Source organism: Montipora capricornis, chromosome 3, assembly GCF_036669925.1.
Source record: "Montipora capricornis isolate CH-2021 chromosome 3, ASM3666992v2, whole genome shotgun sequence".
Taxonomy (NCBI): Eukaryota; Metazoa; Cnidaria; class Anthozoa; order Scleractinia; family Acroporidae; genus Montipora; species Montipora capricornis.
In genome coordinates this window covers 69,489,935-69,502,756 of record NC_090885.1, presented here as the reverse complement: position 1 = coordinate 69,502,756, position 12,822 = coordinate 69,489,935, and the positions used below count along the sequence as shown (strand labels likewise).

The following is a 12,822-nucleotide window of genomic DNA, read 5'->3' as shown; positions in this document are numbered from 1 at the left end:
AAGTTGGAAAGCTTGTGAGATCTGCTTGCAACTCTAGGGCGAGACGTGTGATGTACAATGGATGGCCCAGTATGCCGACACCAAGATCAGAAACGGCCAAACTCAGTAGCAATGCTTTCAAAGGCTTTGGTACAGAGGGAGTTTTTCTCAAGGCGTAGATTGTGGCACCATTCAACGTTATGGCAAAGAAGCACAATACGACGTTCAAGACAATGTTGGCGATGTTTGACGAGTACAAGGCCCCTACCATCGTGGTAGAGAACTTATTTCCATGAGATTGATTTCCAAAGCTTGTAAGTGTCTTTTTTTATTGTGTTATAAAAGACAGTTGCATTCGCGAATATGAATGCTCTTTCAAATTGCCGACTGTTGTTCAGTTTTTGGAGAATACTGTCAATTTCAAATGAAATTATTTTCGGTGTGGCTGATATCAGTAGCACTGCTGCAGCAATAAAACATGAGAAAATCAAGATCATTATGATCATATGTTTCCATAATTTTCTAGAATTTCTAATACGCCTCTCCCATACCAAATTGTTGATTTTATTGAATTTAAGGTAAGAATAAGGACATTTTACTCTTTCTACTAATTTTATGCGCTGATGTCAGGAAGGATTTTGTCAACGAAACCATGTTTTAACCTTGTGTTTATCTCTTCGACACTCCAAACTCTTGGCTCCTGTGAAGATCTTCTAAAATTTCTTTTAAAATGTTCTTTAAAACTTCGGTAAGAAGAAGAAGTATTAAAAAAGTTTTGGCAGATTAATTTCGCTCTATGTCGAGCCTCTTCAATGCCTTTGTTCAAAGGCCATCAAGGACATTTTAATTTTAATTTTATCTGTCTAAGTAATAACTATGACCTCTGTGAAACCTATAATGTCTCCATTTCCTCATCAGACGGGTGATAATTAGACCTTTTGTAACAATCTGTTTGAGCGTCAGTTACCCGACCAAGAAATATTACCTTTGATACTGCCGTGGGTTGATTCGAGGATTCGTCTTCAGTTGACGTAAAAGCCCTCGAGGCAATTTTTATTTCCGCTCCAGGAAGTCAGGAATAAGATAAACGAGCTTTGTTTAAGGAGGGTAGCCTAACTAACTGATGTCTATTTTCTAACTTATCGCCCTCCACAAATTTTAATCAACTGCAATCAAGTCAGGGGTTTGCTTTTGAGGAGAGGGGTAAGCTTTATGTAAGTGTCAACTGTATTTAGCGCTGGAACACTAATTGATGACACTGTAAAGAAATCGAATCAAGTCAAATCAAATTTTAGGTTGTTTTCTTTAGGAGAGGGGATTACCCAGAGAAAAAAAGCTCTCAGAGCAAAGTAGCGAATCAACAAACTGAAGTGACATATGATCATGACGTCAAGTGTGGGGATCGAGCCCAAGCCACATCGGTGGGAAGCGAGTGCCCTCACCGTCAGGTCAAATGTACACTCGATTGTGTAAAGGATTCATATGTCAATAAGAACAAAAAATAAAGACAAAAAAACAATGGACTGTAGGTACAAACAAAACAAATGTTTAAAGGGGTTCTGTCACTTAAGAGAAGTTTATTTTGTGAAGTTTTACTAATTGCTCGACCGGAAAGTCGAAAGTGCAGACTGGCCTTTGCAGACCAGTAATCTGCAGGTCGGTCCATTTTGTCAGCGGCTTCAATTTCATTCAACATTCGCGATGTCATTCGCGATAACAAAAGAAATGATTTGTTGAAGGAAAGTGTAAACGCTTTTAAACTGATTCAACATCATCGATTCAACATGTTTCAACACGGAAAGGGCTGGGCAAACGGTTCAACAAAATCGAACGAATGTTGAAGCTGTTTTCCGGGGTCTTTCAAAGTTTGCAACATTTCTTTTGTTATCGCGAATGTTTAATGAAGTTGAGGCCGGTTTCCCCCATGTTTCAACATTGATGGGTATGCGCGTGCGCACTGATCAGGCTGTCAATGACGTGTCCGTATCCGTATCCATAGAAGCAACCGCAGCTGTAACCTGGACTGAATGCAAGGCTTTTGTTGTCCACCCCAGTCTCCAACAGTCAACATCGTTCAACAAAATCAAACGGATGTTGAAGCAAATGTTGAAACTGTTTGCCCAGGCCTTTAGGCCAATAACAAGCGATTTAATTATTCGCTATTTTCTATTCATTAACAGGTAGTTTCCAGTGTTGAGAATGAAAGCAAACCCGTCCAAGCTTTAGATGTGTCACAAGATGGACGGCGGTTGGTCATTGGTGGCACAGGAAACTGTGTTCAAATTGTGATGCTTACGTGAGATTGACAGTGAACATGTTTGGGACTTCCCGGCGATTCGAGGCTTTCATTAGTCAAGTCAAATCAAGTTGATTTATCATGAAACTCCTTTGAAAGTCCATCTCTGTTAATTGACAAGTTTCGTCCTTCTTCTTCCGGATTGTGAAATGGCTGGATATGGTTCTATGATTCAAGACATGGCGAAAGCAACCATTAAGTTCGCTTTTCTGAAATTTTTTTTTGTTCTCCCAGTTTCCATGAGTGTTATATTCGGGCTTTTTGGAAACACCGACTTCGTTAATCCAGCATTAAGGCTATTTTAGCCTTTAAAAAGTTATTTACAGCAATTTTCCAGACACGTACGTACATGTTTCCCTATAATTTAGAAGAGTGAAACTTTCAATGTACTTTAAAAAAAAAAACTTTAAAGGCAGATGGATATATTTTTTCAAAATAAACATTTTAACTAGTCCAGTGATAGTTAAAGACCGCTTTCACTTAGGGTGGCTGAACACAGTTTTTGATGCATACGTTTCATTTAACCTTTTCTATAAAACCCTTGTTCCTTTGGGCGACCGAAAATGGTAGCTGAGCAAGTTAAAAACACGAACTTAGGTTTTTTGCTAGTTATCTGACGTATTGCCGTTGCCATGACAACATGAATAAATATAAACAGGTCTTTAAAATCGGTTTTGTTTCTTTGCAGAAAATCTGGTCGTTAGATTTTCTTTATAATATGCATGCAACAAGCGTGTAAAATTAGGCCGGAATGACAAAAAGTTTAATTGCCACCCCTGTCTTCAGGTGTTTTTATCACAGCGATATATAAGAAGGGCTTCCACTGCGCCAGCGTTGCTCTCGCGGTAAAGACTATTTTTCTTAAGCCGGAATGACAGATAGAGCAGGGAGCACAGTTATGGCCTGTAAATGGCTTTACAAAACTCCATAACCGCTGCAAATTCTTTGATTAGCCTAAGTGGTATGGTGTCGTGTCCAGGTTCTGGTTGTTCAAAAGCCGGTTAACGCTAAACCAGATCAAAAATTAACTAAGGAATTTATTTCTCTACTCCTAAATGATGTTCATCGCTGATACTCGGCAAAACTTTACATTAGAAGAAGTCAATCTTGAAAAACAAAAATAAGCAAAAGAAACGTTCACCAAAAGTTGAAAACATGAAACATTATAGTTTACGCTAATCCTAGACCGGATTAAGAAAATCGTCTTTCGAACAACCGGGCCCACGCGATTCGGGAAAATTGATTTCTTTTAATAGGGACTCGACGTGAGATTCGCTCGTTGAATGAAAGCTGAAGCAAACTCAGAATGGCCGTTTTTATACTAGAGACGCATAATTCGTCTGGGACGAACTTGCGCAAACATTTTTTCTGCGTCTGTTAAATTCGTCTAGTGTAAAGACGGGCACGGGACGCATTATGCGTCTGGACGAAGTATCTACTTTAATGCGTCTTCGAAGACGCACTAAACTGGATAGTTCGTCCAGACGAATTATGCGTCTTGCGCCCGTCTTTATACTAGACGAATTTAACAGACGCAGAAAAAATGTTTGCCTAAATTCGTCCCAGACGAGTTATGCGTCTCATATAGTTCGTCCCGTCTTTACACAAGACGGATAACATGAGAGAAGCATAATTCGTCTGGACGGATTATGCGTCTCTATTATAAAAACGGCCAATGAAAGGTTCTCAAACCTGAAGAATGTTAGGAAAAGTAAATTAAGAGAAAAGAAGGAACTCTCGCATACCCACGTGCAGAGTGCAGTCGATCGATGCATGCGCATGTTCCTAGCGTTCTGGAATGTTCACGTAAAATCCAGTTGATGATGTAATAAAGAATGACACAAAACAATTGCTGAGAGATTCTTTAAGCATTCTTTTTAAGCCGCCTGAGGTTATTTCCAGTGCAGTCAATGACACATGACTCTGAAGACCAAATAGGCGGCGAAGGTAATCATCGAAATATAATCTTGCCTTTAACAGCTACCTTCTACTTTAGTTTGCAATGAGTGAGGAATGGGATTGTGGGAATCAATGATATTGTATTTTAGTACAGTTCCTTGTCGTACTCTGCAAAACAAAGTAAAATAACCAAATTTAAGGTTTTGACTACAACACTGGATCATGCACCAGAGAATCTTTTAATCTGTATTTTTACTTAAAAGCGCCCGAACCAATTGAGTAAATTATAGCATTTGTTGACGTAGCCGTCGTCGTTCCTCAGGCGCTGTTACACTGCAATTTTTCGTGCAACTTGTCTCGCAACGCCATGGCGATACAAGTTGCACGAAACATTGGCCAATGCGATATACTACAGTACGTTGCCCTATTTCCCTGCGGACACCCCTATTTCCGGACTTCACGATTCTGTATTTTGTTGTGAAAACGAAGCAAATCCGAACGATATTAAAGTTCAGATGACTTATTGATTAGTCTGCATGCATTTATTCATTTCGTAACCAAGCTACGCTCCATTTAGATGGGAAGATTTAAGTTTTCGTTGTGGTAAGTAAAATCTGTCTCTAATTAAATACGATTTTATTGCGCTTCGAAGTATGTCCACAAGTACTGAAAGAAACCAAACAGCTTCAAGCGGTGAAACTTTACGCCCTACTTACCAGCGTTAGATCGTTAGTACTGTTTTGCGGTAAGATATTACAGTTCTGCAAAAGTGTCCTGAAATAGGGCAACTAACTGTACCGTGCAACAGCCGAAAACGTTGTGAGAAAAATTGCAGAAACCGTTGCGTAAAGTAAAATTTAGGTCTACTTTCCGCAACGCTTCAACAAATTTTTCAAGGATTGCGCAGCCGTGTAACATCTGTCCAGAGTAGCAACAGTTATCTAAATGAAACTACTTCTTTAACCTCATGAGATCGTCACCAGTTACAAGAAACGTTGCCTACGGTAACACTCATCGAGCAACTTGTTTCGCAATGTGAAAACGTTTACAAACCCTAACCCTAACCTCGCAACAAAATTGCGAGTCACGTTGCAAGCACAATTGCACAGTGTAACAGCGCCTTTTAACTCTTTTAAGTCTTTTGAGAGAAACGCCAAAGTGAAATTTAATGGCGCAAGTGGCAAATTTTAGGGTGCGTTCGATTGGGAAATCCGGATTTAGATCTTAAAATCTGGATCTTCGGATTTCCAATCGAACACAAAATCTGAAAACGGATTTTGTCGCAGATTCACTAATCGGAAATCCATGTCGGGTAAGGATTTCAATTAACAAAATCTGTCGCGAAATCCGTTTTTGGATTTTGTGTTCGATTGGAAATCCGAAGATCCAGATTTTAAGATCTAAATCCAGATTTCCCAATCAAACGCACCCTCAGCTTTTCAATTTACGGTTTGGTTAACTGCACTTTTCACTTTTTACATGTTACTCGTATGTACTCGTCTGGTGTTTTAGTCACGATCCAGTACGAGTGCTTCTTAGGATTTCCCAACTGATTTTGCCTCCACTTCTCAACCGGACACTCATGCAAGCTGGGTGATATATGGGCGCGTTGGCCAGCCAAGCCACTGTGCAGTTTATTAAGCATTAGAATCGGTACAAAAATTATTAATACATCAATTCTAAAATAAAGAGAAAAGCAATGCACCAGAGCCGGACACGAAAACCCCTTAAAAAAAACAGCAGGTCGAAAAAAGCGGGGAACGTGTACACCCGACCAAGGCAGTGGTGCGACTCTCGGGGTTCTAGGGTATAGATGGTTTTCAATCACATGACGCGACGGCCATGTTGGTGTACAAAACAATAGCAATAGATTCAAATTACTTTTTTCTCTACTGTACACCAACGTGGCCGCTGTGACTTCAGGTGAAAACCATCTATTCTACTTGGAAAGACACTACTTACACTGTAAGTGAACGCTATCATATACCGCCTAACGAAGGCATAAAACACTAATTCAGCTCGATAGGACAAAAAACGAAACAGGACTTGTGCACGCGGCGAAGGCTGACCGTAGAATGCCACTCGAACATAAAATTCATATCTTCTCGCCACTGTGTAATATCCTCTATATATTTTTATACAGTACTGTTTCGGCCTTCTGGGCCTCATCAGTGCAGTGCTGATGTCTAGGATGGAGGTTAAGCTATAAAGCCACCCCAGATGTCCCACGCATGTGGTACATCCAAGTCATGCCAGAGTGCTCAAACTAGCGAGCTAGTGAGCATGCGCAATTGCTAGCGGCAATGACTCATCCTAGTAGAGTGCTCAATTTGAACATGAAAGCAAAAGCTTTGTAATGCCAAAGAGCTATATCTATATATATATATATATATATATATATATAACAATGTTTTTCTACTCAATATGGTTTCATATGGACTTTAACCGCTCCATTATCCGCTCCACCGCTCCATTATTGTTGAGCACTATTCTGGATTTATCAGTGTGGAACTCACCTGAAGTTATATATATATATATATATATATATATATGTGAAAGGTGACCATTCTGGTTTTGGCGGATTTATTTCAGTCACAACCATTTGGAATAGAGTTTTTTCGGACTGTCGATTGTAAACCGCGGGGACCAGTTTCACAAATGTCACAATAACTTTTCTGAGTCATTTGTAAATTGTCATCTGCTTGTTTTAAAATGGTACTCTTTTACTATGTTGTCGAGACAGCTAAAAGCAAATTGACTGGTAAAAATTGATGACTTAAAACCACTTCCTTCTTTAACATACGTAGGTATTTGTGACATCCCAAAAGTTTTGAGACTTTCGAGAAAACAAAGCCCCGAGTGGGCGCGACTTTGGAGGCGATCTGTTGGAGTTAGAAAGATATAAATCAACCAATCGTTTACTAGGTCGATGTTCTAAAGACACTTTCTCTTTTAGAACATTTTCAGGTACCAAATGAACGACGACATAACTTGAACCAAGTACAATCACCGTCAAGCGGCTTCCGTCCGTATTTCACATGCGCTGTTGCTATGGCACAGTTGTCCATACTCATCTTGATGTGCTGCGTATCAACGTTTGCTGAAATTGGATTGTCACCCACGGTACATCGTCGAATAGGTAAATTTCATTATTTTGCGTATTCTAAAAATGTATAGTGTGTTTTCAAAATAAGGAAAAGACCGCTGCAATTCCAAAATTTCATTCCTTACATTGTCTTCCTTTGAAACTTTAATTAGAGTGAATTATGTCGTCCGAACTACTGCCAGAGTCTTTTTGGGCTTTCAACGAAATCCCGCTGGAGACGGGCTGGTGACGGGCACCCCGGATAATGGGCTCCTGGCAATATATGCCACGTGCCGAACCAGACCTTAACTCGTTTGTTCCTGAACTGGTGGCCTGAGCCATAACTTTGTTGGGTCTTCGTTTACAGCTCCTGGTAGAACTTATCTTAAACTCAAGAAAAAGTGAAAAAAAGGTCCGGTGTCAAGGAGACACTAAACAAGCAACGGTTTTGGAAGTTATGCACAGGAAGCGAATTTTTCGCTGAAACCTGTCGCGGTATCTTATGATGATCAAACGTTAGTTCTTTCTTCAGAGCCTTTGACTTTTCGTGGCAACGTTACAGTTGTACATATTGAACACCCAAACCCTCTGATTGGTCCGACGAGAAAAGTACTGGTGGCCTTTGGAGCGCTTTTCCCGCTTTGCGTCAGAGAAGATCACGCGCTCAACGTTCAACAAGTTCAAGGTCTGTATCCACACCTCGGGCAGGATGGAGAAGAACTGGGTTGCTGCGAGTTTCGAAAATTGAATATAGCAGGGACAGCAACGGAGGTAGGTAAACGCCGCTCTTTACTATTTCTGTTACGACTACTAACAAGCGCAATTTTTTTTTCTACTATCCGCTTCAAATGAGATGGTGGGAGGTTATCTTCATTAGCGAGCATTTACTTTTTCTATCACTATCCCTTGGCAGTGGATCATAATCAAGGGAAGCCTCTATCTCCAGTTATTCCTTGAGTCAACCCTTTCCCGAGTAAATTTAACTTTTAGGAACAGGTTTTTCCCACGAAAAGTATCATATTTCCTTTGACGCTTAAAGAGCTTTAATTTGATTGGCTTGCTTTTACAACAGCGGGCGTGCTAAATCTCCCAAGGGAGATTGGTTTTTACAACAGTTGACATGCTGAATTTCCCAAGGTGAGCGTTCTATAAAAAATCTACTGGGGAAAGGGTTGACTTCTAAGCTAAGTATGGGAGATAGAGACTCCCCTTAATGAACTCCTGCCCTTGGCCACAACACGGCAACATTGTTTTGAACATCTCAGGGGACGGGTCATTGCATTTAAAATCCACGCCACCCCTTATGGCTAAGGCCATTTATAATTCACCCACTAAGACAAGGAAGATCAATGTGTCGACACAATGATTCCCTTTCAAAATAACCAAGTTTTCAATTTCTCTGAGACAAAGCAAACATTTTGTGTCAGGATTCCGTCGGGTATCCGGACATCACCCTAACTCGGAAGTGACCTTGGCAATCCCCTCAGAAAATTAAATCCAAAGAGCATCGGGTCGGGGTTTTTTTAAACATAAATCATCACTATCGTCGCCGTCGAGCGGATCGTCCTCCAATAAGATACGAAAAGTTTGTTACAGTGTAAGCGTATCAAAAAAATTGGATCAATCCCAGCGTCAGAGTATTGGTATGCTTTTTGGTGTTTGATAGGTAGAGTGTCATGTTCTTTCGAACAGTCGAGCTAAATGGAGAGCAACCAAGTGTAGTCAACGATCTTCGTCACAATCTTCTGTGCTGCATGTGTTACGCCCTTGTTGTGGAGAGCTCAATGGACAGTGTACACTAACGAGTCCAGAGCATTGTTTGTTTATGAAGGGCCGGTTTCATCTTCATGCGGAGCATTGCACTCAGGTACTGATGTTTCTTTTACTGACCATTGGCGAGAATTATTTTTTCATATTTTCTTTCCCAAACGAAAACAATGCAAAAGGCTACGGGCTTTATTAGCTGGGGAATCAATGTGACTTTCGGTTTCTTAACCTGGTATATGTGGTGAGCAAGTTTAAAGTTTTCCGTTCGAATCCCTACCTATAGCATTTTTAAGGGGCAATGCCATAAGGCCAGAAACTCGAGAAACACTAATGGACATTCGTTTCACTAGTAGTCGCTGTTACACCAGGCCTGGTTACACACAACACACTCTTGCGCACTACCGATTTCCCGCGCTAGGGAAATCTCGGATGCGGGCAAACTCTACACAACGGCAGGTGAAAAGAAAAGATTACATAATTTTATTTCAATGGTAAATCGAGGGTTTCAAGAGCGAGAATTTACTTTTTCGACAATTTCAATCCTAGAGGTATAGCGCCGGGATTATCGTCCCCTAAACATAGTTTCGTGGCCTAGCTCCGAACTAGTCAGTCGGAAGGTTGTAGATCCGACCCCTACGAAGAACCACTTGGATTTTTCCCGAGTGTCCACGAGTCCACATTGGAAAAGTATCATCTCTTCAATGTGCTAAGGGTTACAACAACCTCAAAGTGAGGTTACGGTCCTCCCTTTGCCTCACTAATCAAGGGAGTGGCCTGTACCCCACCCCACGGAAGGGTGGGGCAAAGAGACATCTGACACTTAACAAAAGGAGATAACACGAAGAACCTTCATTTCTCATTCAGATAAACTGTCTCCAAGAGCTTTGTTTCGTGGAATCAGCAAATGACGTGCCTGATGAACATGTCACCGAGTTCTCACCGCGAAAACCAAATCAGTGGTGGAGATTTTTGACGTCCATCTATCTGCATCAAGGCGTTCTGGATTGCCTTCTTATCACGTCTTTCCAAATATGGGTTTCTTGGAGCCAGGAAAGCTCTCAGGGCTTGCTGCGAATGGCGTTGTTACATCACACCTCTGGAGTAGTGGGACATTTGGTCAGTAACATTAGTTATGGAAGTTATCTGGGTCAGGCATAGTACACTCGCTGCTCACTAAAATCTCAGGTTTAAATGTACTTTCAGATTGGCTCGCTGTTTACGGAGCCCGACTCGCCTCAAGCCGGTGCAAGTCCTTCTGTGGGCGGTATTATAGGCCTGGCACTAGTCGAGCACGTGATTTTCTGGCCCTCAATCAAGGCACCGAGACGAAGACTCGCTATGTTGATGGCATGTTTGTCCTTGCTGTTCACAGTTGGAACGCTCCCCCATATAAACAATTTTGCGCTGATAGCCGGTGTATTGTACGGCTTTCTTTTCGCATTGATATTGTGGGCTCCGCTTGTTTTTAAGCGCAAAACGATGTTCTTTCGGCTTTTATTTGTTTTCGTATGTGCAACAGTGTTTTTGTTAAGTATTGTTCTGTTTTACGGGGTTCAACACCTCCATATCGGCTTCAAGTTGTTTTTTCGCTATATCAGTTGCATCCCTTATGTAAAGGGTTTATGCTACCAGGAAAACTCGGTGTCCACAGAAGGCAAATGATCTTCCGAGAATTTCATGTTTATTTTAAAGATAGCTGTAGCCTCTGCGAAAATATCACAAACGCGAGTGATCTCTCAGTAGTTATACACACTATCGTTCACGTGTTGTAGCGCCTTCACTGAATCCTAACCCCCCTGACCCTTTCGTATCGGTATGAAGGGTACCATCATAATAATAATAATAATAATAATAATAATAATAATAATAATAATAATAATAATAATAATAATAATAATAATAATAATAATAATAATAATAAGAGAAGAATAGAAGAAGAGAAGTAGAGAAGTAGAAGAATCAGGATATAAATATCTTGGAGTACTAGAAGCAGACGATTTAAAACATGCAGCCATGAAAGAAGTGACATGTAAGGAATACTTCAGACGGACAAGGAAAAGTCTAAAGTCAAAGTTACATGGTGGAAATGTGGTAAATGCAATGAACTCAAGAGCTGTCTCAATAATCAGATATAGTGCAGGAATTGTCGAGTGGACTAAAGATGAACTGAGGAAATTGGATGGCAAAACCAGGAAGTTGCTGACAATAAACAGAGCCTTCCATCCGCAAGCCGACGTTGATAGACTGTATCTGAAAAGAGCAGCGGGAGGGCGTGGATTATTAAGTGCAGAAGATTGTGTGAACATTGAAGTGGGCAGTCTGTTTAAATACATTGGAGAAAGTAAGGAAAGATTACTTCGTTTCGTATCGGATGAAAATATTATGGAGGAGGGGCCTACAAAAATAGAAGTGTCTGAAGAGAGAATGTCTAAATACAAAAACAAAGCATTACATGGGCAATTTGGAACAGCTGCAGAACAAGTAAGGGACCCAGAATCCTGGGGGCGGTTAAAAAGGGGAATACTAAAAAAAGAAACTGAAGGACTGCTAACCGCTGCACAATACCAAGCATTACGGACGAATAGCATTAAAAACAGGATTGATAAAGAGGATGTGTCTCCGATGTGTCGGTTATGTGGAGAACGAGAAGAGACCGTAAGTCATATTGTAGCGGAATGTAAGAAATTGGCGCAAAGAGAGTATAAAATGTGGCGACATGATAAGGTAGGCCAAGTCCAAGTTATCCATTGGAAATTCTGTCAGAAATTCAACATCCCATGCAAAGACAAGTGGTATGTTCATGATCCTGAAGGAGTTATAGAAAACGATCAAGTAAAGGTGTTATGGGACTTCCGAATTCAAACAGACCATCAAATTGAGCATAATAGACCTGATGTAGTTGTTCTTGATAAGATAGAAAGATCATGTCATGTGATAGATATCGCGTGCCCTTTTGATACAAGAGTGCTGGAAAAAGAACAAGAGAAAATGGAAAAATACCAAGAATTAAAAAGAGAGATTGGGAAATCTGGAGCTGCCGAAAATTAATTGTCGCACCAATTGTCATTGGTGCACTAGGGACGTTCAGCAAAAATTTGAAAACATCGTTGAAGAAAATTGGACTAGATTGCACGTTATTCACAAAAAGCCTCCTTGTTGGGAACGGCAAGAATCTTGAGAAGAACACTAGACACTTAAGGCCATAGGTTGTGGCTTGCTGCCTAGTTTACAAACCACGTTAACATCATATCGTGTGAATGAACGAAATAATAATAATAATAATAATAATAATAATAACAATAACAATAACAATAATAATAATATTAATAATAATAATAATAATAAGGTCTTTATTGAAGTCATCAAACATACGTTAGGACTTAAAATGCAAAGTACTAAATTAGGATTCATTTAAAAGTAGAAAAGGCATCTATTAACAAAGCATTTCTTAAACCTCTCCGTTTTGACACTTGGGATGTGGTAGGGATGGGATCCACTACTCAGAGCTCAGTTTTACGTGGGGGAAGAAGATCCTGCAGAGGGTGCGAGGGATTATCCACAATACCACTCCATAGGCTCAAATCCCTATCTTAGATAATCTGTTTGATAGATGTTATAAACTGTATGTATCCAAATCTCTATGCCCTTTTCTGTAGCCTATCAATTTGACTCAAATACTTACTATAAGTAGCAACACCCCAAACTCGGATACAGTAAGTAAAGAGTGACATAATAAGAGAGTTAAAAAGATAATGAAGGTCGAAAATACTATAACCATTATTTTTGCACACTCTGA

At 40.3% G+C, this 12,822-nt stretch overlaps 2 protein-coding genes across 2 annotated transcripts; both read left to right on the top strand.

Annotated features, from left to right (window-relative positions):
- The first annotated feature begins 3,330 nt into the window (after positions 1-3,330).
- LOC138040754 (inactive rhomboid protein 1-like) lies at positions 3,331-10,688 on the top strand. Its single transcript, XM_068886428.1, has 7 exons — positions 3,331-3,375; positions 3,461-3,503; positions 7,185-7,313; positions 7,792-8,030; positions 8,926-9,126; positions 9,891-10,142; positions 10,230-10,688. Exons 1-7 carry the CDS (start codon positions 3,331-3,333, stop codon positions 10,686-10,688), a joined length of 1,368 nt encoding a protein of 455 aa, XP_068742529.1.
- A 351-nt stretch (positions 10,689-11,039) lies between these two features.
- On the top strand, positions 11,040-12,074 carry LOC138040752 (uncharacterized). The gene has a single exon (XM_068886427.1). It carries the CDS (start codon positions 11,040-11,042, stop codon positions 12,072-12,074), a length of 1,035 nt encoding a protein of 344 aa, XP_068742528.1.
- Positions 12,075-12,822: the final 748 nt, after the last annotated feature.

Excerpts from the sequence above, each read along its gene's own strand:
- LOC138040754 (XM_068886428.1), top strand. The coding sequence starts at position 3,331 with ATGATGTTCATCGCTGATACTCGGCAAAACTTTACATTAGAAGAA. Across the intron at positions 8,031-8,925 it reads TAGCAGGGACAGCAACGGAG|GTAGAGTGTCATGTTCTTTC; the intron begins GTAGGTAAACGC and ends GGTGTTTGATAG. Across the intron at positions 9,127-9,890 it reads ATGCGGAGCATTGCACTCAG|ATAAACTGTCTCCAAGAGCT; the intron begins GTACTGATGTTT and ends TTTCTCATTCAG.
- LOC138040752 (XM_068886427.1), top strand. The coding sequence starts at position 11,040 with ATGAAAGAAGTGACATGTAAGGAATACTTCAGACGGACAAGGAAAAGT.